The sequence below is a fragment of the Dendrobates tinctorius genome, unplaced genomic scaffold, assembly GCF_039654945.1.
Source record: "Dendrobates tinctorius isolate UK_male_01 unplaced genomic scaffold, ASM3965494v1 ptg000156l, whole genome shotgun sequence".
Classification (NCBI taxonomy): Eukaryota; Metazoa; Chordata; class Amphibia; order Anura; family Dendrobatidae; genus Dendrobates; species Dendrobates tinctorius.
Window position 1 is genome coordinate 23599774 of NW_027361823.1, and position 27299 is coordinate 23627072.

Sequence of the window (27299 nt, forward strand, 5' to 3'; positions counted from 1 at the left end):
CAATAAGTCACCAATAAAGGTCACAGATAGGTCAAATACATGTAAGCTTTAACACACATTTGGTTAGGATTTAGCAGAAAAACTGTACTGGATGTTAGTAAGTCATTCAGATATCATAATGCAAAAGTCAGTTACCATTCCAGTAGATGTCCAGTGAATATCACAAATTGTGTCTAATCCTCGTAAGGTATCAACACGAGAGGTGCACTTGATTAGGATTTACCCAAAATGTCATACTTTCCAGTGTATAGATGTTAATAGCCATTCAAATGAAATATAAAAAGGTCAGTTACTGTTCCTGCGGCAGGTGTGCTGTCCCAATGGTATGCTTTATGCAGGGCATTACAGTAGCCTAGGTATCCATGGTTACAACCACTAAGAGTCAACCGTCAGTATGAGTGGTCGTAACCATGGATACCCAAGTTACTGCAATGCCCCGCACATAGGGTAAGCAATACAGCAAATCAGAAGAACTGTACATTTTTAATTGGAGGTATTCGCTAATATTATTACACCTACTACATATTGAAATACCCAATTAAGCTTAAAACGGAATTTCCATCTGCTAATGTCCAATTAAATAGAGGCAATAACAACAACACACAGTGATCCACTGCAAAGTGAAACCCAAACAATTTATTTGTGCTAAATGAAAAAAAAAAAAGAAAAAAGAAAAATTGTACTCAAAATAATTCTTTATACATTGTACCGGCTAACAGTATTCTGCTGAATAAGCATTCATTAGTGCCAAGCTGTGCTACTTCAATAGGTAACCTGTCCTGCTTCTATTAAGCAATACAAAATGACTGGCTGTGCTGCCAAGTACATTGCTAAAATTTCAATCAAGGGTATTTTCAACATTGATTTTTACGTGAATTATTAAAAATACCGTACTTTGCGCAATTAAGAAAAAACTGCCAAGATATATTTTTTTATAGCTTGTACAGCCAAGTGTATACATATGTAAAAAAAAATGAACAGAAAAAAAAAACCTCTAAATACTATGAGTCATAGAAATGGATTTGCGGACAGCTTACAGGATAAGAGTCACCTAAAACTGATACAATTAAATCTTAAGATCCATTTACAATACATTCCACATAGTTAAACAAGGATTCCCACATTTTTCTACCAGGTCATTAATAGATGAGGATTTGGTTTGGTGATTGTTGCATCAGTCATGGTTTGTGCGCGATGGACGCCGCCGTGCATGGTTTATGTATAGCTAGCTAGAAGATGTATGTGAGTTACAGGCACTGGATAACTGGAACCTACCTCCGTAAAGCCATTAACACATCCTTACTAGCACATGATTTGTACATTTAACACTGTGCTTTTATAGGCCTTTATAATTTTTTTTTTTTTTGCAACATAAGAAACATGCTGTTATATCAGATCACTGCTCTGCTCTCAGATAGCAAAACAGGCATGGCGTTACTAGTTTCCACTGTGCGTGGGCAGAAGATGTGCATCTCAGCAGCTGCAGTCTAAGACTACTTGCATGTAGTGATTTATGATATACGGGATACTTTCTAAAATCAAACCCCTACCACCCTAAAAAAAATAAAAAAAAAAAATAAAAAATAATCAAACCATCATGCTTTAGACAGTTTATGCAAAATCCATGAGGAAAAAAAAAAAAAAAAATAATAAAGGTATCCCTTTTATTATATAAACCTAAAAGCCTTAAAGAAAAAGCATTTGAGCAGCATGATATAACATTGAGTAAGGTTGCCCTGCTCATCAGAGGAGCAGCGTCCCAGCCAGGATACTAACGTACATGGAACAGGAACACTGTGGGAACGTTAACGCCGTCAGACCCACAACACTGGCTGATGTCTGGGACAGACACTTACGACACAATTAGACAGTGAAGCCTATGTAACCTCAGTGCAAATAAAGTCAAATCCGAATATGACAAGTAAGCCTTTGGCTCTGAGTAAACTGTTCCTTGTTATGAGTCCGACTCAAGATGCAGAGACTGCGGAGGACATGCACTAGGGCTGAGAGGGAGGATGCGCTGAGTTGTGGGAAGTGGTGGACTGAGATGCAGCTGACGGGACAGCGGGTTGTGCTGGAGGAGGTGGCGGAGGTGGATGCTGCACCGGAGTCTGGGTGTTTGGAGATGGAGGTGGAGTGGGACGCTTAAACTTGTCAGGGCTGTTGCTCCTTCGAGGGGAGGGTCTCTGGGTGGGGAAAAAAAAATAATTAAATATTAGCATATTTTATCAGGCAAAGCAGAAACTGACCCCCACGCATAATTATGTTGAGTATAACAGAGACAAACACTAATTATTTCAAGCGAGTGCCAAGGCCCCTTCATTTTGCAGATGAACTGGTGTTGGCCTCTCTACGCTGAAAACCTCTAACCATAAAAATGGAAACTTCTTTGTAAGGCTATGACCTCACCACCATCTGCATAAAATCTCACAGGCACTCACAACTCTAATAACTGCTAAACAGTTGTCCAAAAATGAGTAAAGAGTTGTGGTCTAATGTATTTAGGGGCAGCAGAACTGTTTACTGGTGGGAAAACAGGAATTAAAGTAGACCCGTTGTACTCTTGTATAGATCAGGTCCCTCCCATCGATCTATATATAATGTAACAGTGCATATGGACACGCTTTATCCCCCCTCTTAAGGGCAAAGCCTATTTTATTTTGTCCAGGTCCACAAGAATTTCAGGTTGCTTACATTGCCACGTTTGGGGCGGTAACTTCTTTTTTGTAGACATAGCGCTATGAAGCATGGTTTTTTTTGCAATTGTGTACTAATCTGTCACCCTTTTTTGCCCTATTAGCTGCCGGCATAGACATCGGGGGCTTATCTACAGAATTCTGTAATGCTGTAGATAAGCCCCCGATGTAACCTGAAAGAGAAGAAAAACACGTTATATTATACTCACCGAGGTGGGCGGTCTGGTCCGATGGGTGTTGCGGTCCGGCGCCTCCCTTCTTCATGCGATGACGTCATCTTCTCCCGTCCTGAAATGGCTCCGGCGCAGGCGCATTGCTCTGCCCTGTTGAGGGCAGAGCAGAATTCTGCAGTGCGCAGGCGCCAGACCTCTCCCGACACCTGCGCACTGCAGGACTCTGCTCTGCCCTCAATAGGGCAGAGCAATGCGCCTGCGCCAGAGCCATTACAGGGCAGGAGAAGAGGACGTCATCGCATGAAGGGAGGCGCCGGACGGGACGGCGACATCCATAGGACCGGACCGCCCACCTCGGTTCAGTATAATATAACGTGTTTTTTTTTCACTTTCAGGTTACATCGGAGGCTTATCTACAGCATTACAGAATGCTGTAGATAAGCCCCCGATGTCTATGCCGGCAGCTGAAAGGCCAAAAAAAGGGTGACAGATTCCCTTTAAAACAATTTATCTCCAATTGAATCATTACTTTTGCATCAAACTGCAAGTTCACTACAATGTTTTGTGCTTTTAATGTACACTGTAAGGATGGGTAGGTAGAATTACGGAATAACCAAAAAATGCAATTTTTAGCATTTTGTGCAATATTACACATTCTAGCATCACAAGAGTCAGCAATTGTTTTTATATTTAACCAACCAACCAGGGGATGTTGGGTGTGTATTAAACCCAGGAAGGGTTCTTGAGGTCCTGATGGTGCAGGCACAGGTATTTCCCTGAATTTTTTTTAGGATGGAATTTTTTTTTCAAGGGACAAATAATGTATATAAAAGGAATATTTAAATAGACCACAAGGTACACGTTTTGTTCCTTTTTGAAATTACTATTTTAAAAGATGCAAAACCCCTTCACTCGTTACTTACTGTAATACCATGGGATGAACCCATGTGCTGCACGTGTAAACCTGGAGAATTGAAATAAGACATTCCAGCTCTAGTGAGGGAGGTTGGAGGTGTGAAGCCAACATTGTGACTGGCATAGGACAAGCCTAAAACACAGAACATAAAGGTCACACACAGCACAAGGTTGTACAGGACAAACGTTCACTAGAATGTATTACATGTATTCAAAGTTAGGCTGCCCCTTCACAGATTGTCTGTGATACCGCCAACATTAATGTGAATGGGTTCCTTTCTACTGACTGGAAATGACGGCAAGCTCTAGGCCCGTGCATGTGAGATTTTACCTGGTTTAGTTCAATATTCAATTAGGGAAGCTATGGCTTTTACAGTACGTCCACACAGACGGTGGCTTTGCCGTTAAAAATCTGCTGCATATTATACTACAGGCGTTGTGGATGAGACTTCATGAAACCTCATTCCTAAAAATAGATTAAAAATCTGTCATCTTAATTGACTAGAATTGTCAAGTAGTGATGAACGAGTATGCTCGTTGCTCGGGTGTCCTCCGAGTATGTTGGCGTGCTCGGAGATTTAGTTTTCGGTGTCTCAGCTGCATGATTTGCGACTTGTAGACAGGCTGAATACATGTGGGAATTATCTAACAAACAGGCATTCCACACATGTAATCAGCCTTTCTAGCAGTCGCAAATCATGCAGATAAGACGATGAAAACTAAATCTCCGAGCACGCCAAAATACTCGGAGGACACCAAAGCAACGAGTATACTCGCTCATCACTAGTGTCAAGTTATGTTGTGGATATTTCACCTTTTGCAGACAATGAGGCACAACACTACCATTGCCTGCAAAAAGGCTGCATATTGTTTCTGTGGACTTGTTGGGGCATTTCCACAGCAAAATCATCATGTGTGGGTATACTCTTCTGCTAAAGGTTTGTCTCCTCTCAAAACACAAACATCCATACTTGGCCAAGTAAAGTGCATGTTTGTGGAGAGATAAGTGTTCATATACAGCAACCCCAGTCCCCAAAAGCCACCAACAGATCATGTTTTCAGGATTTCCTTACTATTAAACATGTGATAATTCCATTACTAAGGACCCCCTGAAACCATGATCGGTTGGTGACTCTTGAAAACTGGAGTTGGGTGTCCCCTGATCTACAGTATCTTAGAAAAATGGCTGGTTTTAACTGTTATTGGGTTCTCACCATCATCAATACAAAATGAATGGAGCAGAAGTTCACATGCACACTGCTTCATTCAAGAAGAAACTCTGCAAAACCTTGTCCATGTGGTTCCGGATGCCCCTTCTTGGGATCATTGGGGGTCGCCAAAGACTATCAGTTACCCTACCCCATGAATTTAGGATAACATACAATTCTGGGAACACCTTTTAGACACTTAGCACAGAGTTTCTACCGTGTTTCTCCGAAAATAATACAAGGTCTTATATTATTTTTTGCTCTGCAAGATGCGTTAAGGCTTATAGTCAGGGGATGTCTTTCCTCCATGAACAAGAGCTCACAGTTATTCTTGAACACAATAAAAAACCAAACAAACATTTATTCAAATATAATCATGTCATCACACACATGTATATACACACACTGCACATACACATGTACACTCACTGGCCACTTTATTAGGTACACCATGCTAGTAACGGGTTGGACCCCCTTTTGCCTTCAGAACTGCCTCAATTCTTCGTGGCAGAGATTCAACAAGGTGCTGGAAGCATTCCTCAGAGATTTTGGACCATATTGACATGATGGCATCACACAGTTGGCGCAGATTTGTCGGCTGCACATCCCTGATGCGAATCTCCCGTTCCACCACATCCCAAAGATGCTCTATTGGATTGAGATCTGGTGACTGAGGAGGCCATTTGAGTACAGTGAACTCATTGTCATGTTCAAGAAACCAATCTGAGATGATTCGAGCTTTATGACATGGCGCATTATCCTGCTGAAAGTAGCCATCAGATGTTGGGTACATTGTGGTCATAAAGGGATGGACATGGTCAGCAACAATACTCAGGTAGGCTGTGGTGTTGCAACGATGCTCAATTGGTACCAAGGGGCCCAAAGAGTGCCAAGAAAAAATTCCCCACACCATGACACCACCACCACCAGCCTGAACCGTTGATACAAGGCAGGATGGATCCATGCTTTCATGTTGTTTACGCCAAATTCTGACCCTACCATCCGAATGTCGCAGCAGAAATCGAGACTCATCAGACCAGGCAACGTTTTTCCAATCTTCTACTGTCCAATTTCGATGAGCTTGTGCAAATTGTAGCCTCAGTTTCCTGTTCTTAGCTGAGAGGAGTGGTACCCAGTGTGGTCTTCTGCTGCTGTAGCCCATCTGCCTCAAAGTTCGACGCACTGTGCGTTCAGAGATGCTCTTCTGCCTACCTTGGTTGTAACGGGTGGCAATTTGAGTCACTGTTGCCTTTCTATCAGCTCGAACCAGTATGCCCATTCTCCTCTGACCTCTGGCATCAACAAGGCATTTCCGGCCACAGAACTGCCGCTCACTGGATTTTTTTTCTTTTTCGGACCATTCTCTGTAAACCCTAGAGATGGTTGTGCGTGAAAATCCCAGTAGATCAGCAGTTTCTGAAATACTCAGACCAGCCCTTCTGGCACCAACAATCATGCCACGTTCAAAGGCACTCAAATCACCTTTCTTCCCCATACTGATGCTCGGTTTGAACTGCAGGAGATTGTCTTGACCATGTCTACATGCCTAAATGCACTGAGTTGCCGCCATGTGATTGGCTGATTAGAAATTAAGTCTTAACACACAGTTGGACAGGTGTACCTAATAAAGTGGCCAGTGAGTGTATATACACTGCACATGCAGCACATACCAGCCTGACTCCTTTTCAGTTTTTTTATATTTACACAGTTAAATGCTTATTTTCAGTTAACACAAAGGTATGCAACACGCACTAAATAAATGTCAGCTGCTTATGCCCCTTTCCCTCATCAAATAAACATGTAAACTTGTTCATCCAAATATCCATGGCTATACAGGATATTCTGACATCAGCTTCTTTCTTTTCTATTCTTTTTTGTATACTTAAAGTGCACCTGTCAGCAGTTTTGGCCGCTATAAGATGCGGCCACTGCCTTTCAGGCTTATCTACAGAATTCTATATTGCTGTATATAAGCCCCAGGTCAGACCTGAAAGAGAAGAAAAATAAATTATTCTCACCCGAGGGGGCGGTCCGATGGGCAACGTAGGTCCGGCACCTCCCATCTTCTTGCTTCACAGGCTCCTCGGCATTGGGCTTCTGCGCAGGTGTGCTTATCTGTCCTGTTGAGGGCAGAGCAAAGTACTGCAGTGGGCCGGCGCTGGGCCTCTCTGATCTTTCCCGGTGCCTGCGCACAGCGGTACTTTGCTCTGCCGTCGACAGGGCAGATAAGTACACCTGCGCAGAAGTGCGATGCCAGGAGCGAGGAAGCAAGCAGGAGGGCGGCGTTGCAAGAAGATGGGGAGGGCCAGACCTGCGACACCCATCGGACCGGACCACCCTGCAGGTGAGTATAAGAAAACTTATTTTTCTTATCTTGCAGGTTGGATCGGGGACTTATACAGCATTCTATAATGCTGAATATCAGGCCTGAAAGGTGGTGGCCAAACTTGGTGACAGGTTCCCTTTAATCTAGAAATCACTCAGACATCTGTACAGGGGCGCATAGAATTGATATTACAACTCTAAGTTCAGGGATAAAGCCTACTGACCCGAACGATCAGCATCATGTTTGTCTGAGTCATAAATCCTAGGGTTAGGTTGGGACTTGCAGCCATAATACAGATGATCAAATACACAATTCGACTATCTGATGAGGCCATACTGTTTCTATTTTTGGTTGCCACTTTTGCAAAAAAAATTACAGAATTAGGGGTCTCTATTACATTTCTAATAACTTTCCAGCATTGGGTGACAAACGGTTCCAATGATGACAGTTACCAAGAACCTGATCACTTATTTTTGTTTTTAATTTCTTCTTGTCAATTATTTGTAGCTGTAGACATGTGCACAGGTCAGCCGTAAATCCCATCAGTGCGGCGCTCAGTCACAGCTATACAGTTATATAACAACTTACCAGGAGAAATGGGTCTGCTGGAACTTGGGGATGGTGTGTATGGTATTGGGCTGGACACAGTTCGTGGCCTTAATCCTTGTGCCGACATTTCATTAAAATACCTAAAGAGAGAAAGGAAGTTGGATGTTGACCGTCATTCTGCATAATATATGAAGACGTAACAGCTATGCAGGTGGGAAACCCTTTAGGCTACTGAATGATAATCATAAGTGTCAGACTTCCACTACTGGGAAGATTTAATGGACTGCACAGTGAGGTTGGCCATGGATGTAACGACCATTAACGATCTGAGCAATTTTAAGATGGTTAATGAAAATGATTAGAGCAATGATACTACAACAGGTCATATCCACACACCATACTTACAACCAATGCATCAAAATGTCTCCGAGTCACAGGTGGCAAATGGCGCAATTATAGAGTTTACTTTACATGGGGCAATATGAACCAGAATGGATTTCAACAAGCCCGATCTTTTGTCCCTGGGCGCTAAATGCTGCCAGACACGTGCGAGAAAGAATCCTTCTCTCCCTACAGAGATGAAACATATCCGCTGGGCGGATCCATGACTGTAGGTCCATAGGGAATTGGGGGATACAGCTATTGGCCAAATGAGCACTCTGTCATAGCCATCTTATGTGTAAGGGCCAGCAAAAAAAAACAAAACACTGAATAGGTCACACTTTCAGAAAATTAAGGTGAAAATACCTATGTATGCACCCCTTTCGTTTAAAAAGGATTTTCATCCATATAAAAAAAAATAAAATAAAGTGTTTCCAGTACTTTGGTTATGCACCAAAATCCTGTCGGAAGCAAATCTAATCTTATAATCCCTACAGGTGCTTAAAAATGATGCTTCTCAGAAGATGATCTTGTGTTTTTTCAATGGGCGATAAGTGGGCAATGATTGTGATGAGAGGTATGACTAATGACAGCTCAACACTGCTATATATTGTCATGATAGACTAAGAAATGTAACCTCTCATCATCCATTTCCAAGCTGGATTCGCTTTCCGACAGCTGCCTGCACAGGGCTTCCCGCCTCTCCATTTCCCTCTGCAGTTTTCTCTGAAGCCTTAGGTTTTCTTCTCTCATGTGGCGCTCCTCCTCCAAGTATTGGGCCATTTTCTCGGTGTCTGTATCAGATAAAAGTAGTTAATAAAACAGAATTTTATTGTAAAGCGTATAAACACAGCCATTTGTTGATGACACACCATTACTCTGGCAAAAAAAATTGACAGTCAATGTATATAGATCGAAGACTGAATGAAGACCACCAAGGTGGCTGGCTTATTGCTCATTTATATACATGGGCCAGCCCCCTTCTGTCTATGCAGTGGCTGCCATAGAGTTCAGTGTTAGAACGGCAGGCTCCATCAGTTACCATAGGAAGAGACCGGTCCATGTCTGCATAGTATTCCCGGCAAAGCACCACTAACTCCCCTACCCCTAAACTCATTAACCTCTTCACCCCCAGGACAGGACATTTTCCACTCCCCTTCTTCACCCCCAGGACAGGACATTTTCCACTTTCCACTCTCCTTCTTCCCAGACCATAACTTTTTTTATTTTTCCGTCAATATGGTCGTGTAAAGGCTTGTTTTTATTTCTGCGGGACGAGTTGTACTTTTGAACGACCCCACTGATTTTACCATATGGTGTGTACTGGAAAACAGAAAAAATTCCTCACGCGGTGAAGTAGGAAAAGAGTAATTCTACAATTGTTTTTTTAAACCACGTTTCCTAAATGCTAAAACTGACCTGCTATTATGATTCTCCAGGTCATTATGAGTTCACAGATGCCAGACATGTATAGGTCCTTTATTTAGGTGAACAAAATTCGAAAGTTTTTTTTTTTAAAGCGCCATTTTCTGAGGGCCGTAGCGTCTCCATTTTTCAGGATCTGGAGCTGGATGAGGACTTTATTTTGCACACCAAGCTGACGCTTTTATCAGTACCATTTTGGGGTACATACAATCTTTTGATCACCTGTCATTGCATTTTATAGTAATATTGCAGTGACAAAAAAAAACAAAAAAAAAGTCATTCTGGTGCTTCGATTTCTCGTTAGGCAGTTTACCGATTGGGCAATTCTGAACACTGCAGTACCAAATTTTTTCACTGTTTTATTTTGATTGGGGCAAAAGTATGCCCCATATGTATAATTTTTTTTTCTTTTTTATTTGCTTCACTAATCTGCTTGAAGCTGCGATCTTCATCCCTGCTAGGTGTAGCAGAATAGATCATCTGCTATGAACATCGACCACAGGGCGGCGCTAAGAGCAGATTGGCAATGACAACCACGGGGTCTCGTGCAGACTCAGAGTTGTCATGTCAGCCCATCGGCGCCTCGCGGTCATGGGCAGAGCTAGTAACACACTTCTAGCGCGATCATGTGAAATGCCGCAGTCAGAGATTGACAGTTAAAATCCGTTCGTGGACTGCCAATCTAACAGCCTTTAAGGGGCACATGACAGCTGATCAGACCAGCTGTCAAGTGCCTGAAAACACGCAGGCTCAGTGCCGAATTAAACAAGGAGACATGACATGATGTATGCATACGTCATATGTCGTGAAGAAATTAAAAAGTGAAGAGAATGTGGACCTTGGAAGAAGTGTGTACAGCCCCACTAATTGCCGTGACTAAGCTGCGGCACTGTACAGGCACAGCCCAGTGGCTTCGACATAACAGATACTGAATCAAGGTTCTATTTCTGCTAACGAAGGAAACATCTCCGTGTTTATGGAGCCGGGATAGAATGGTTGACAGCCACAATGCACATGGAACTGTAGGAATGTATAGTGTCATGGTGTGGGGAGAGGTTACCAATAGATGTAGACATGTTGGGCGCTATCCAGTTCACACCATCCCCCATAGTTTATCTGCCCTTAAACTTCCAAGAGTAAAACTACTTGATCTAGATGTCGGCCATCTATAAACCAGCTGACTCCCTTCCACCGCTTTATGAAACATGACATCAGATAAAAGGATTCTACAATCTGATAACTTTTTGGTGCTTATCGCCTGAAAAAACTGAGAAAAAGTGGTCAAGGGCAAAACCAAGCACAAAAGGTCAGAACCTTAATTTATCATCAGCATTAATGACTTTTTTATGTGTCTGTGAGCAAGACGCTCAGGACCAAAAAAAAAAAAAACATCAGAAGTGAGAAGGGCGGAAAAAACCCGTCTGTGGCATAAAGGGTGAATTGTCAAAACCTTTATTCATACTGGTGAATACCGTAGTCTGGATGTAACAGCCCAATTGGGTCATCCTGGAGTTACATCCACAAAGAAACAGTTAAGGGGTTAAGGCCCTGTCACGCACAGCGATATCACCAGCGAGATCGCTGATTGTGACGCCACAGTGATCTCGCCAGTGAAATCGCTGTGTGTGACATTGATCAGCGACCGGCCCCCCGCCGGGTATCGCTGATCGTGCAGGATCGTCCTGGGCCGGTTTTTGATCGATGGTCACCCGCTGGCCAGCGCGCATCGCTGCGTGCGGCAGCGAGAGACCAGTGATCAGCGACGCTGGTTTCCAATGTAAACAGCGGGTATCTAAGAGCCGTGCGGCTCTTGATTACCCGCTGTTCACCCTGGAAACCAGCGTGCTCGCTGTTCCTGATCACTGGAGGGGCTGTCTATGTGACAGCTCACCAGCGATCAGCCTAACGATGTCCCAGCGATCCCATCCATGTCAGGATCGTTGGTGGGATCGCTGGGACATCGTTATGTGTAACGGGGCCTTAAGTACAACAAATGTCTGAAAATTACACAACCCCATTGCCCAGTAAAGAAACAATCAGGGACTCTGATAAAGACATTTGCGGGATGAAAATGGGTGCATGTGCAAAGGAATCAAACCCATCACAGCTTACTGGCAGGATCACGCTGAGGAGGAAATGAAGAGAAAAGTGACGAGGGCAAGAGAATGTCCAGCTAATGAAATGGAGGTCATTGGTGAGGTCTTGTTTTATGAGCTAGGAGAACAAGTAGAGCTGCAGTAAAGGCGGTGTGTAATGAATGCAAGGAAGCGCGTCCTGAGCATGCGGCATTTACAGCCGGGCAGTAGAAAATACACAGCCCAGCCTACAAAACGGACGTCTCATTTCTTGGGTCAAGAGAACAAATGAGTCACTGCCCCTGATGACGCTTCATTTCAAAGCGGCAAACGAAGTACGAGGAGCGTCGGGATGTCCCAGTTTGTCCACCGCTGACACTTTGTTACAGGACAGAAAGGAGAGCGACCGCAGTTTCCGCCAGCAGATGACGATTTGTTTGAGAATCCACAGTGTATGATTGGATACTCAAAAGGAATAGTCATAGGAAGACGGTAATATAAACAGAACCATAAAGTTGCAGTACAGAGTGAATGGTGGGGAATTTTTCCCATGACTTAAATTAGAAAAGATATTCGGTTTTTCGTTTTAATAGAAATTTACTTTTGGGTTTTCGGACTAATCCTTTAAATATGTGTACAATATGTCAGAACGGATGGAGTCTTCGCTTTATAAATACAAGCTGCTCACTAACAATACGCAGAAATCACTAGAGAAACCATACTAAATCTTGAACGATCGCCTCAGAACTATGAATTCTGTAATTCAAGGTCAGTACATTTATAAAGTTTCATTTTCTGAAGATTTTCTGAGCTTTCAGTCTATTGGGAGAAAAGCTCAATACAAGTGTTGTCTTATAAACTGTATTTGGAGAGGAAAAATACAGGATGCATTTTTGCTCGCCAATTAATGCCAATCAATACAGGATTTACAAATAACACTAGGTTGTGTCTACACACAGTATTACCGCAGCAGCAAAATCCTGACAGGTTCAAATGTGACGCGCTGGCCGTTCAAATTTACCCTGCAGATTTCCTCTGCACCATCGTGTGTGAGATTTTGTAAAAGAGCATCCACAACAGAGATATTGTATTATAGAGCAGATTTTCCATTTGCACATCAGACCCACGTGGACACTCATGAATCATCCACAAAAGACACAGAGCGGGTGTACTTACGCTGTAGCTGAGCGGCTCTCAGCTGCTTCTTTAGCCTTTCTACTTCATTCTTAAGGAAACGTATGTGTCTCATCATGTTTTCTGGGGAGTCGATCTCCATCGATATGTCGCGGGGTGAAGGTGGAGCAGACACTGGTTGGTCTAATTTTTCTTGCAAAATCCTGTAGAGACGACATACAGCAATAAGGCTTAGCACATAAGTTATTGGCTGACAGGTAAACATTTACAGGGTGCACAACACAAACAGTGACATTAAATGCACAGTTATGATTCAGTAATACTTATGAATGCACTTGTAACCTTTTAACCTGGGAGAGGCATATTTTGATACATATTCCTTAGAGTCCCATCAAAGAAAGGTCATCTTGACGTGGTTGATGGGCTCTCGTGAACTGGCCAATTTGTCAAGTACCTTCCTTATTAGAAAGCATATTCAATGTAGCAGTAATGAAGTTCAAATGTCATATTCAATGTCTGCATACATCTTAGCCAATCATTTAAATACACCTTGCCACCTGCTTTTCCCTAATCTCCACAATTGTTTGGTTTCTATTTATCCATGTTCACTATATGGTAAAACTGACCCGGCAACAGTATTTCCCAGGTCAGTACAAGTACGCAAGCATGTACAGTTTTGCATTTTTTTTTCTATTTAAGTAGTGAAAAATTTCAGGAATTTGTAAAAATACAAAGTTGCGTCGCCATTTTCCTGGAGGTTTGACTGCTGAGACCACAAAGCGATGCAGAGTATGCACTTTGCAACCCCACAGTGAATGGAGCAGAGGGGCACTTGTTTAATTTCTGACTCGATCATTGCCTATGGGTCTGTAATGGATGGGAAGGAGTCGTCGTACGATCACAACATCGGTCATCTTAAAAACAGTTTTTCTCCAATGCAGCCATTATTTAGTAGCTACTCATAAAACCTCCGCATGAAAAGCCAACCTTTTCTCAGCTTCAAGTTTGTCCATCCTCTTCCAGAGACGATTAACTAGTGCTTCTTGCTCTTGTTCCAGGGTGTTTTCGAGGTCAATCTTTTCTCTTCTTAGCTGAATGTATACAAATAAATCGGTTAGAAAATGAACAGATGCAGAACGATTGAGACTGGGACAAAAGAAAACCGATCATTTATCTAAGACAACCAGTAAAAAGAGCCATTTCATTACCTACTTTAATAAGTGAAGGCCTTGCTTTAAGGTGCAAACAATTTGGCCTACCGCTATGTACCCCGACTTCAATAACCAGATGAAAACCATAATCTAATAGCATAATTTCTAAGTCTCTCCCCGATTGCACCATGAGGCTGTGACCTACTACAGTCTAGTGCCATCTAGTGGACACAGCTGAAAATTCATTAGGCCTCTTTCACACCTCCGTTTATAACAATCAGTCAAAATCCGCCAGGTTTAGAAAAAAACGGATCCGCCATTTTTTTTGGCGGATCCGTTTTTTTCCCCATTGACTCTCTCCCCCCCAGCGGTTCCTTTAAATTTCCTCATTTTGCGGATCCGTGTGGCATCCGTTCACATCAGTTAATAATAAAAATAATAATATTTATTTATATAGCGCCAACATATTCCGCAGCGCTTTATAGTTGAACAGTTTCAAACACAACAGTCATAAGTAACAACGTTAATACAATAATTAAAGCGAAATAAGACGACCCTGCTCGTGGGAGCTTACAATCTACAATGAGGTGGGGGAGATACAAAGCACAGGTTTATATTTACAATGATGTATTTACAATGATGGTCCAGCCATCTTCAGGGGGTGGGGGTTAGATGGAGATAGTGAATGGGCTACACACACAAACATAAAATGACTTTGATTACTGAATGTGATAGGCCGCTCTGAACAAATGTGTTTTGAGCGAGCGCCTAAAACTATGCAAATTGTGGATGGTCCTAATATCTTGGGGTAGAGCATTCCAGAGGATTGGCGCAGCACGGGAGAAGTCTTGGAGTCGGGAGTGGGAGGTACGGATTAGGGCAGAGGTTAGTCGAAAGTCATTTGCAGAGCGCAGCGGTCGGTTAGGCCGATAGACAGAAATGAGGGAGGAGATGTAAGGGGGTGACGCACTGTGGAGAGCTTTGTGGGTGAGAACAAGTACTTTGAATTGTACCCTGTAATGAATTGGCAGCCAGTGTAACGACTGGCGAAGAGCGGACGCGTCTGAGTAACGATTAGCCAGATGGACAACCCTGGCTGCTGCATTAAGGATAGACTGGAGAGGGGAGAGTCGAGTGAGAGGGAGGCCATTTAATAGAGCATTACAGTAGTCCAGGCGGGAGTGGATCAGGACGACAGTGAGAGTTTGTTGTTTCCATGGTGAGAAAAGGGCGGATTCTAGAGATGTTCTTTAGGTGTAAGCGGCACGAGCGGGCAAGAGATTGTATATGGGAGGTGAAGGAGAGATCGGAGTCAAACATAACACCCAGACATCGCGCCTGCTGTCGGGGTGTTATTATGGTGCCACCCACAGAGAGGGAAATGTCAGATTTAGGGAGGTTAGTAGATGGCGGGAGCAGAAGTAGTTCAGTTTTGGAGAGGTTGAGTTTCAGATAGAGAGCGGACATGATGTTGGAGACTGCCGACAGTCAGTGGCGTTCTGTAGTACAGCGGAGGTAAGGTCAGGGGATGATGTGTACAGTTGTGTGTCATCAGCATAAAGATGGTACTGAAAGCCAAATCTGCTGATTGTCTGTCCAATTGGGGCCATGTAGAGAGAGAAGAGAAGGGGGCCAAGGACTGAGCCCTGAGGTACCCCAACAGTGAGAGGAAGAGGAGATGAAGTGGAGCCAGAAAACAGAACACTGAAGGAGCGGTCGGAAAGATAGGAGGAGAACCAGGAAAGAGCAGTGTCCTTAATGCCTAGTGACTGGAGCCTAGAGAGTAAGAGAGGATGGTCAACAGTAGAGTTGAGCGACTTTTGGTTTTATAGGGTCGCGTTTCGTTTCGTGAAACCCGACTTTTCCAAAAGTCGGGTCGAGCAAGATCGTCCGATTATAGGGAAAAGTCGGGGTCGTCCCGAAACACGAAACCCAATGTAAGTGAATGGGGAATAAAAGTCGGCAGTGAGAGGAGGACAGGAAACACACCTACAGTGCCCATTTGAATGCCAAAAGCATCAATTCTTCTTACTTAAGCTTGTCAACCTTAATTAACTTCATAATACAAGTTACGCACTGAAAAATGGGGGTTATTTGGCTACAGACTGTGGGGGGGGGAGGGCTGGCTCCAGGTTTTCATGTGCCCTGGGCGAAAGAGCGCCCCTTTAACACATACTACAACTCATCATGCTCCGATACGGCAGAGAAATAGCGGTATAGTACAATGAAAAATACCTCACTTTTTACATCTCATGACGAGGCCCATCTATTTCTCCATACAGAATCATTGGTCCCATATAATGTTTGAAACAGTATATGATGAGCTCCACATAATGCTACAGTATATGTTGGTCCCCATGGATGAAGCTCCACTGTCTTATGGGCCCAAATAATGCTCCAAACATAATGGGCCCCATTTCTAATGCTCTAGTGTATAATGGGCCCTGTAAATGCTGCTCCAGTGTCTGATGTCCACCTTTGGAATGTTCCAGTGTATGGTGGGCCCCATCTATCATTCTCCAGAGTATAGTGCTCCCCAAAAATTGCTGTCCCAACATTGAAAACAATCAAATAAGTCTCCTCGCTAGGGAATCCCTGTACTTGTCTGGACTCCTCGTCGTCCCCATCTTCCATCTCACTGCACAGTATTTCAACTTTGCAAGTGCTGTGATCCTGGGCAAGCAGGGGGGGCCCACTCGTTGGCGACGGCACTGGCACAGGGCCCCTGATAGTACGGTGGTGTGTCTGATGGCGGGTGGGCCGAACCTGCACTTTCATCTGCAGCTTCCTCTTTGTCACCGTGTAAGATGTATATGGGAAGGGTAACCTGAGTTTCATCAGGGTCAGATTCAGGTCGTGTAGTGTGCGAGGGGAATGTAGTGGTCTGGGTCAATGTACCAGCAGATTCATCGAGCAGTGGCTGGGCATCAGTGCACTTGTGTCGCCCCCAGGAGTAAGGTCGCCACAGTGGCATTACCTTCTTCCTAGGGAGTGTGATGTCATGCTTGGGAGCAACGAAGGATCTCTCTAGCAGGTTAACTGATTGGGCGGCGTTATTCCCACAAGTCATGACCCTCCAAACAGCGTTCATGAAGGCAAAGTGTTTGTTTTACGTGGGCAGTATGGTTGCAAAGCTGAACCTTAAAGGAATGTCCAGAAGGGCACCACCAGGAGTGGAGCCTACGGTTAAATTCGACTCCACCTGGGAAACCTCAACCATGCCAGCTACAGAACAGATGCACACATTGCAAGCTTAATTCCGTTAACGAACGAGACTCCGTCATGCCCCGCGGTCCGAGTCCGGCTTACTAGAGGGACACGTGAGGCTCTGGCACATGAGATTGGCCAATAACTGGTGTGTCATGCCCTTACATGTCCGTGGCTGCATGTGCGCTACACTGAAAAGGCCAGCGTTTGTCGCTTACAGGTGCAGATAACCCGCTGAACAACGTTAGTGATGGGGATCACTGATTACAATTATTACCCGCGAACAATGATTTCCCAGTAAGTGCAGGTCAACCGCAGTTCCGGAATTAGGCCTAACCGTCATTCCTGAAAAAATGAAAAACTTACGTGTGCAAACCACAGGTGCTGTAGCTTGCTTAACAGCTCGCCAGCCGTTCTCACGCCCAGTATGGATTACACGTGATTGCACAAAGGTTAGAAAGGGTACCGTATCCCCGGATAACATGTATGAATAGCGTACACATTCAAAATATATGTCTCAGGAGGCAGGCTCAGACGGTGTTAGGCCCAGTATGGATTGCACGTGATTGCACAAAGGTTAGAAAGGGTACCGTATCCCCAGATAACATGTATGGATAGCGTACACATTCAAAATATATGTCTCAGGAGGCAGGCTCAGACGGTGTTAGGCCCAGTATGGATTGCACGTGATTGCACAAAGGTTAGAAAGGGTACCGTATCCCCAGATAACATGTATGGATAGCTTGCACATTCAAAATATATGTCTCAGGAGGCAGGCTCAGACGGTGTTAGGCCCAGTATGGATTGCACGTGATTGCACAAAGGTTAGAAAGGGTACCGTATCCCCAGATAACATGTATGGATAGCGTACACATTCAAAATATATGTCTCAGGAGGCAGGCTCAGACAGTGTCAGGCCCAGTATGGATTGCACGTGATTGCACAAAGGTTAGAAAGGGTACCGTATCCCCAGATAACATGTATGGATAGCGTACACATTCAAAATATATGTCTCAGGAGGCAGGCTCAGACGGTGTTAGGCCCAGTATGGATTGCACGTGATTGCACAAAGGTTAGAAAAGGTACCGTATCCCTGGATAACATGTATGGATAGCGTACACATTCAAAATATATGTCTCAGGAGGCAGGCTCAGACGGTGTTAGGCCCAGTATGGATTGCACAAAGGTTAGAAAGGGTACCGTATCCCCGGATAACATGTGTGGATAGCGTACACATTCAAAATATATGTCTATACATCAGGAGGCAGGCTCAGACGGTGTCAGGCACAGTATGGATTTGACGGCCCAGATTACACAGCGGAGGAGCAGGGAGAGGTAAAGATTGCAAATGCTGGGGCCCTGCCCAAGCAAGGGGGCCCACTCGTGGGCGTCGGTACTGGCACTGGGCCCCTCATAGTACAGAGGTGTGTCTGACGGCGGGTGTGCACCACCACCGTCAGAGACACTTGATTGCACTATGAGGGACCCTGTGCCAGTGCCCGCGCCCAAGAGTCGGCCTACCCACCTGTCCAGGGCAACGGCACTTGCACGGTGTCGTGCGCTAGGTGGTGACCCCGGCCATGGGGGGGGAGGCAGCACAGTTAGGGAGTTTTAGAAAGTGGCATATGTTGATGTTGGACATTCAGCTGATGCAAAAGGCGAAATAGGTGAAGTACCAGGAAGAGGTGGACCAAAGCAAGCCATTTTTCTGTCACCCTATGTGTCATCAGGGGAAGGTGGGACAAAATCCTTGGAAACCCATGCGTGGTTCATTTTAATGAAGGTTAGATCATCCACATTTTGGGTTGACAGACAGGTCCTTTTTTCTGTCAGGATTGATCCAGCTGCACTGAAGACTCTTTCCGATAGCACACTTGCAGCTGGGCAAGCGAGCTCCTGTAAGGCATATTGGGCCAATTCAGGCCAGGTGTCCAGTTTAGCGGCCCAATAGTCAAAGGGGAATGACCTGTGTGGGAGAACATCGATATGGGAGGAAAAGTAGTTTGTAACCATAGTTGACAACTGCTGTCTCCTGTCACTTTCCATCGATGCAGTATTACCAGTTGTGTGAGCGGTATTTGAAAAATCAGTCCACAACATTGTCATGAAACCCCTGTCTCCAACGCCACTTCTGCTGTGTGCACCACGAACACCTCTGCCAAGCTGCCCCCGGCCCGTACGACTCGTGTGAGAACCATCACCGCTGCTGTGTGCTGGGAATGCCTCAAGCAACCGATTTACCAGATTTGCTTGTTTATTAGCCAATATTAGGTCAAGGTTCTCCTGTGGCATGATGTTTTGTAATTTGCCTTTATAGCGTGGATCCAGGATGCTGGCCAACCAGTAGTCGTCATCGTTCATCATTTTGGCAATGCGGGGGTCCCTTTTTAGGATCCGCAAGGCATAATATGACATGTGGGCCAATGTTCCCGGTGTCAATGATGCACTGCGAGTGCTGGGTGGAGGAGCACTTTCTGGCAAATCCACATCCCTCCAGTCACGCACAAACCCTGTACCAGACCTTGCCACGCCAACATTTTCACTTGCCCCACGAGATGCATCCTCCTCCCCTAAGTAATCATCCCCATCATCATCCTCCTCCTCCTCTTCCTCCACCTCGTCCACGAGAGGTCCCTGAGCAGACAATGACTGAATGTCATCAAGGATTCCCTTCTCCTCTTCCTCCTCATCAACATTGGCTGCAGACGCCTGCTCCTTAAGGTGCGTCAAAGTTTGCATGAGCAGACGCATAAGTGGGATGCTCATGCTTAGGATGGCGTCGTCTGCGCTTACCAGCCGTGTGCATTCCTCAAAACACTGAAGGACTTTACAAAGGTCTTTCAGCTTCGACCACTGCACACCTGTCAACTCCATGTCTGCTCTCAAAGTGCCTGGCCGTGTATCCTCCCACAAATGCATTATGGCCTGCCTCTGCTCGCACAGCCGCTCCACCATGTGCAGGGTGGAGTTCCACCTTGTTGCAATGTCGATAATGAGGCGGTGGTTGGGAAGGTGGAGCAATTGCTGCAGCTTCTGCATACGAACGGAGTGTACAGGCGACCGGCGGATGTGCGTGCACAGTCTTCGCACCTTCTGGAGCAGGGCTGTTAACTCCGGATAATTTTTGAGGAAGCACTGCACCACCAGGTTCAAGGTGTGAGCCAAGCAAGGTATGTGGTTGAGTTTTGAAAGGGCAATGGCTGACACAAAATTACGGCCGTTATCACTAACTACCTTGCCTGCCTCAAGATGTACACTGCCCAGCCATGACTCAGTTTGTCGCTTCAAGTACTCGGCCAGCACCTCGGCGGTGTGTCTGTTGCCCAAACACATCATCTGCAACACAGCCTGCTGACGCTTTCCACTAGCTGCTCGATAGGGGGACACATCGTGTGCAACAGTGGCAGCTGCAGATGGAGTGCTCGTACGACTGCGCTCTGTGGACGAGCTTTCGCTTCTGGAGGAGGAGGAGGAGGAGGGTCGAACGCCTACAGCCAACTGTTTCCTATACCGTGGGCTAGGCAGCACTGTCCCACCACCGCTGTCCCCTGTGGACCCTGCATCCACCACATTAACCCAGTGCGCAGTGATGGACACGTAACGGCCCTGGCCATGCCGACTGGACCATGCATCAGTTGTGAGGTGCACCTTTCCGCTCACTGACTGCTTGAGTGCATGGACAATGCGGTCTTTCACATGATGGTGGAGGGCTGGGATGGCTTTGCGAGAGAATTAGTGGCGACTGGGTAGGTCATAGCGTGGTACTGCAAAGGCCATGAGTTCGCGGAAAGCTGTTCTTTCCACCAACCGAAAGGGCATCATCTCAAACGAGATTAGTTTGGCAATGTGGGCGTTCAAACCCAGTGTACGCGGATGAGAGACTGAGTACTTTCTTGACCTACTCATAGTGTCTGGGAGGGTGAGCTGGACTTGAGAGCTGCATATGGTGGAAGTAGCGGTGGACAGGGCGGACTGAGAGAGGTTGATGATGGTGATGGAGTTGGTGTTCTTTCTGATGGCCTAGAATCAGTCTTTCGTTGATATAACAGTGGGATTCCCTGACTGCTGTGGTCTTGCAACGACACCTCAACATTTGCTGCTGTGCTAACCGGTGGGCTTACAGTGGGGGAAACAATGTAGCGTTGCTGACTACCTTCGTTGTGATCAGTTGCACATGTGGCACTTGAGGTTTGGTGTTGTGTCCACGCTTGCAAGTGCATGCTGGTTAAATGTCTAAGCATGCAACTGGTATTCAAATTTTTCAGATTTTTCCCTCGGCTAAAGGTCTTTGCGCACTTCTTACAGATAACCTTGGCCTGATCATGAGGATTTTGGTCAAAAAAGTGCCACACTGCACTCTTCCTACTTTGGCAGACATTTTGCGGCCTAGCACGCTGTGATCTTTTAACCCTCTGGACAAGCTGTCCAGCAACTCTTTTGATGTTTGGAACCTGTCTTTGGAGTGCTCCGGGCCTGCCAGATAACAGCTGTTGCGATGTCAATGTCTGCTGTGGATGCTCCTCATCTGAGCTATTGGAAGCACCACCCTCTTCCCCCAATGGATGCCAATCTGGGTCAACAACTGGGTCATCCATCACCTCCTCTTCTATGTCATGTGCACCTTCCTCTGTGTCACCGTGTATGGTGGTATAGTATGCGGGAAGGGGCACCTGAGTCTCATCAGGGTCAGAATCTGGCTCTGTACACTGCGAGGACAATGTAGTGCTCTGAGTGAATGTACCCGCAGAATCATCCATCAGCGGCTGTGCATCAGTGCACTCCATGTCAGATTCATCTTGGCCTGGGTAATTCACCATTTCACTTGATAATCCAGGCATGGTATGTGAAAACAGCTCCATGGAGTAATCAGTAGTATGGCCTGCGTCATCCTTCAATCTTGGTTGGGGTGAAGGACACAAGGAAAGGTGTGGTTCATGAACATGAGCCTCCAATGACGACTCAGTGCTTTTACTTTTTACAACTGAAGAAGAGGAGGCGATAGAGCTGGAGGCTGAGTCAGCAATGTAAGACAAAACTTTTTCCTGATGCTTTGGCTTTAAAAGCGGTTTGCCAACTCCTAGAAAACTAAGCGTTCGAGGCCTTATGTAGCCAGACGATGACGCAGGCTCAACACCTCCTGCATTCGGTCCTATTTTGCTCTTGCCACTACCATCAGATCCACCACCAACACCATCATTACCAGCTGCCAACCCCCGCCCAATTCCACGGCCTCTTCCACCAGCCTTCCTCATTTTTGGTAGAAATGTAGACAAAATCCAACAAACTATATAGTAATGTAAAACAAGGTACAAGGTGTCTATAGGACAGGGGAGATTTTGAATTTATGCAGACACTTGTGGACACTGGACACTTTTGGATTGTGTGAGACCCACTGATATCTGAGCGCTATGTGACAGGGTCGATGGCACAGCTGTGACCAAAGTGACTAGAGGATAAGGGAGATTTTGAATCTCTGCACACACTTTTGGACACTGGATGGACACTTTTGGATTGTGTGAGGCCCACTGATATCTGAGCGCTATGTGACAGGCTCGATGGCACAGCTGTGACCTAAGTGACTAGAGGATAAGGGAGATTTTGAATCTCTGCACACACTTTTGGACACTGGACACTTTTGGATTGTGTGAGGCCCACTGATATCTGAGCGCTATGTGACAGGCTCGATGGCACAGCTGTGACCAAAGTGACTAGAGGATAAGGGAGATTTTGAATCTCTGCACACACTTTTGGACACTGGATGGACACTTTTGGATTGTGTGAGGCCCACTGATATCTGAGCGCTATGTGACAGGCTCGATGGCACAGCTGTGACCAAAGTGACTAGAGGATAAGGGAGATTTTGAATCTCTGCACACACTTTTGGACACTGGATGGACACTTTTGGATTGTGTGAGGCCCAATGAATATCTGAGCGCTATGTGACAGGCTCGATGGCACAGCTGTGACAAAAGTGACTAGAGGATAAGGGAGATTGGATTGCTTTTAAAAAAGCAGTTTGCGGAGCAGTGGGTAAACAGCAATGCAGGAATGTCAGGAAGCCTTAGAAGGCAGACCAACAACCAACACCACTGATACACCACTATATAGCCTCCCCTTGCACTGCACACACAGTGACTGGTGTGTTGTGCAGGCCAAATCGCTAGCAGCAGAAGCAGTTTTTTTGTCTTCTTCCCTGCCTAACGCTCTCCCTACAGAATCAGCAGCAACCTCTCCCTATACTAAGATCGGCAGAAGTAAGATGGCGGTTGGCGTGCACGCCCTTTTATACCCCCTGTGACGCCCACCAAAGCAAGCCAATCACTTGCATGCCCTTCTGAAAGATGGTGGTGACCCGTGCCTATGTCATCACGTTGCCCACAGTGTCCGTGGATCCTGATTGGCTGAAAAAGAGCGCAAAACAAACTTTTGAAACGCGACTTTGGCGCGTAAGTCGCCGACCTCGTGGCCGACCTCATCCTAGGGTCGGGTTTCGTTTCATGAAACCCGACTTTGCCAAAAGTCGGCGACTTTTGAATTTTTTCGACCCGTTTCGCTCAACTCTAGTCAACAGTGTCAAAAGCTGCAGAAAGGTCGAGAAGAATGAGCAGAGAGTGGTCACCATTACGTTTTGCTGTCAGAAGGTCATTGGTCACTTTGATGAGTGCAGTTTCTGTCGAATGTAGGGGGCGGAAACCGGACTGTTAAGGGTCTAGGAGGGAGTGAGTGGAGAGGTAACGGGTAAGGCGGGAGTATATCAGGCGCTCCAAGAGTTTAGAGATGAAGGGGAGATTGGAGACTGGTCTGTAGTTGTTTGTGCAGGATGGGTCGAGGGTGGGTTTCTTTAGTAATGAAGTAATGATAGAGTGTTTGAAGGATGAGGGGAAGGTGCCAGAGGAGAGGGAGAGATTAAAGATTGTAGTTAGGCGAGTTGTGACGACTGGAGAGAGAGACTGGAGGAGATGTGAGGGAATGGGGTCGGTTGTGCATGTAGTCGGACGAGAAGAGGAGAGGAGCCTGGAGACGACTTCTTCTGTGATGGGATCGAATGTGGAGAGTGAGCCAGGGGAAATGCAGGGAGGGATGGGAGTCACTGAACTTGGTGATTGGGAGCGGATTTCCTGACGGATATTGTCTATTTTCTCTATAAAGTGGGAGGCCAGGTCATCAGCGCAAATGTCTGTGATAGGGGCTTGTGCTTTTGGCCTGAAGAGGGAGTGAAAGTTAAGACCGGATCCGCTTCTCCACCTTTTTGGCGGATTGTAACTGACAAAAAACTGAAGTGTGAAAGAGGCCTTAGACAAGCGAGTGTGGGGGGGGGGGGGGGCAAAAAAAAAAAAATTCATATGCCAAGTTTAGGGCCTGGGCATAAATGTAAAGTGATAAAATGCAACTCAGTCTAAATGGCTGCGCACACGATGACAATTGCATCAGCTAAAGACAATCCTATATAGTCGATGCTATTCGATAACAGGTATTGCAGCCAAAAACGTCACCATAGAGTTCATTAAGGGCCCCGTCACACATAGCGACGCACCAGCAATCCCGACAACGATATGACATTGTCAGGATCGCTGGTGTGTCGCTACATGATCGCTGGTGAGCTGCCAAACAGGCAGATTTCACCAGTGATCAGGACAGCGACACGCGGGTAACAAGCACGTCGCTTAGTTACCCACTGTGTACGTTAGATACCAGCGCGCTGGTGCAGGGAGCTGGTAACCAAGGTACACATTGGGTTTCTAAGTGCCGCTTAGAAACCCGATGTTTACCTTGGTTACCAGGCTCCAGCTCGCTGGTCTCCCACCTGCCACACGCAGCGATGCATGCTGGCCAGCGGGAGACCAACGATCAAAAAAATGTCCAGGCCATTCGAGCATAATCGGCAATAACCGGCAGGGGGGCCGGTCGCTGGTAAGTTTCACACACAGCGATCTAACTGGTGAGATCGCTGTTGCGTCACAAAATTTGTGTCTCAGCAGCGATCTCGCTAGCGAGATCACTGTGTGTGACGGGGGCTTAAGTCTAAACCTATTTAAAAAAATAAACAATTAAAAAGATTAGAATTATGAATGGGCTCACTCAAAATGATATGGTCACTTCCAGCCTAGTAATAATCTCTTTACCGAGCATTTACAGCCTTCGCTCTCACCTCAGAAGCCCATAGCCCAAGATAAAATCTGCCAATTGCTAATCTCCATTCTCACACGTATCGTCTGTCGTCCTTCAACCTTTTTTGTTTCCTTTAACTAGGCCTACAGTGTTATTTAAGCTGGTACATCAGCAATTCAGGCATATCCTACAGGAATCCTTGCATGCAAGTGTGACCAATTAAAGGTAGAGAAAACACTGAAGAGCCTGTGGTGACTGAAGTCATCCATGTAAGTCACAAACAGGAACTTCTGCACATAACTGCAGCAATCTGTAGATAAAATCTGCGAGAGCAGCAAAATGGAGTTAAATGATATAAGAACTTAAAAAATGCAAAATTTGAACTTAAAAGTTTTATGAGCAAAACCTGCCTTCTCACGCTTTAAACACTGCAATACCCCCCTCCCCAACACACTGCAACTTAATTCCCGAATGGGAGAGAATAAACTCCATGTCCGAATGCTACAATTACAGGGGCTGATTGAAATGGATATAACTACACTGCACGAGATTGGCAAACGTACAGTTAAAATCATATGATTTACTTATCCCCCATTACAAATTAGGTTGATTAGTAAAATTTACAGACTTCCTGCTGTTTACAATAAATCAAACAGAACAATTCAAATAGCTCAACATGACTAACAAGTGGTTTCTCTAAATTCAGCCAAAAATGCCACTTTCAGTGACTACTGCAGTTTCAACTATTCAATCCCATGATGACAAGCGTCTTTAGTACTTCGCAGAGCCCCTCTGGCTGTTATCACATGCTGCAACTGGGCAATGGCTTCAGGTTCACTAACGTTCACTGATTGTCAAGAAAGTGGTCTAAAAAGTTAAGAAAACAGATCGTGCCCTTGATCAAACAAGGAAAAAAGATGCAAAACGAAAATACATTGAATGTGCCTAAAGATACAGCTGGAAGCAGAGTTCGCAAGTTGAAAGTTAAAGGACCACTGGCTACACTACATGGATGTGGCAGGAAGAGGAAGCCATCACCGACTGCAATCAGATTCCAGAGACGGCAGGTCAAAAACCACTTGACTGACTGCAAATGTCCGGCAGCAAAATTGGTGGCAGCACGCACAGTAAGGAACATGACTAAATGCTGAAGGTCTGCACCTCTTTAAGATGCACACCCCTACTGACCCAAAAGTACAAGAGTCAGCTCCAATATGCTCAAAACCACATACCTAAGCCACACAAGTATAGGGATCCTGTTCTGTGAAGCAAGGATACAAAACTAACTTTACAGGCTTCTCGATTGGAATGTCTGGAGGAATAAGAGTGAGGCACATGTCGAAAAACCAGCCTGCCTACAGTGAAGCATGACATGGAGGAGGCTTTGTGATACACTGACTGCCTTGTTTCCTCAGCAAATGAAAACTTGCAGAATGTGGAGGGCAACATGGAGTCAGTCAAGTATCAGGAAATCTTAAGAGAAAATGACATGCTGGGTATGAGGAAGCTGAAGGGTCACTGAACCCTTCAACAGGAAAATGATCCAAAGAAAAGCTCCAAGTCACCAAGGTGTGTTTTAGAAGTAGTCCTGGAAGAATTTGGAGTGACCATCACAATTATCTTACTTGAACCCCATAGAAAAATTTTGACAGGATTTGTAGAAGGCCATTACTGCACACAAACCCAAGAAAATTAGTGACCTGGAGGCCATTGCCCATGAAGAATGAGTAGATTTGTCAGGAACGCTGCCAGAAGGTGCTGTCTGGTTATGCATCACGTTTGCAGCAGGTTATAACAGCCAGAGGGGCTCTATGAAGCACTAAAAATGGTTGTCCTTAAGAGGGTGAATAATTCTGAGGCTGTAGTAGCAATAAGTAGTAATAAACCACTTGTATATTAGATGTTTAGAGCCATTTACATTGTTATTGCTTCCTTGTAAAATGAGAAAAT

At 45.3% G+C, this 27299-nt stretch overlaps 1 protein-coding gene across 1 annotated transcript in view; it reads right to left on the reverse strand.

The window, feature by feature from the left end:
* Positions 1-609: 609 nt before the first annotated feature.
* Positions 610-27299, reverse strand: part of CCDC6 (coiled-coil domain containing 6) — a 64384-nt gene continuing 37694 nt past the window's right edge. The window contains exons 4-9 of the mRNA XM_073548268.1: positions 13870-13973; positions 12925-13085; positions 8886-9042; positions 7907-8007; positions 3793-3917; positions 610-2186 (exon numbers count right to left, since the gene is read on the reverse strand). Of these exons, the coding sequence (XP_073404369.1) occupies positions 1998-2186; positions 3793-3917; positions 7907-8007; positions 8886-9042; positions 12925-13085; positions 13870-13973 (837 nt within the window). The 3' untranslated portion in view covers positions 610-1997. The remainder of the gene's footprint in view (positions 2187-3792; positions 3918-7906; positions 8008-8885; positions 9043-12924; positions 13086-13869; positions 13974-27299) is intronic.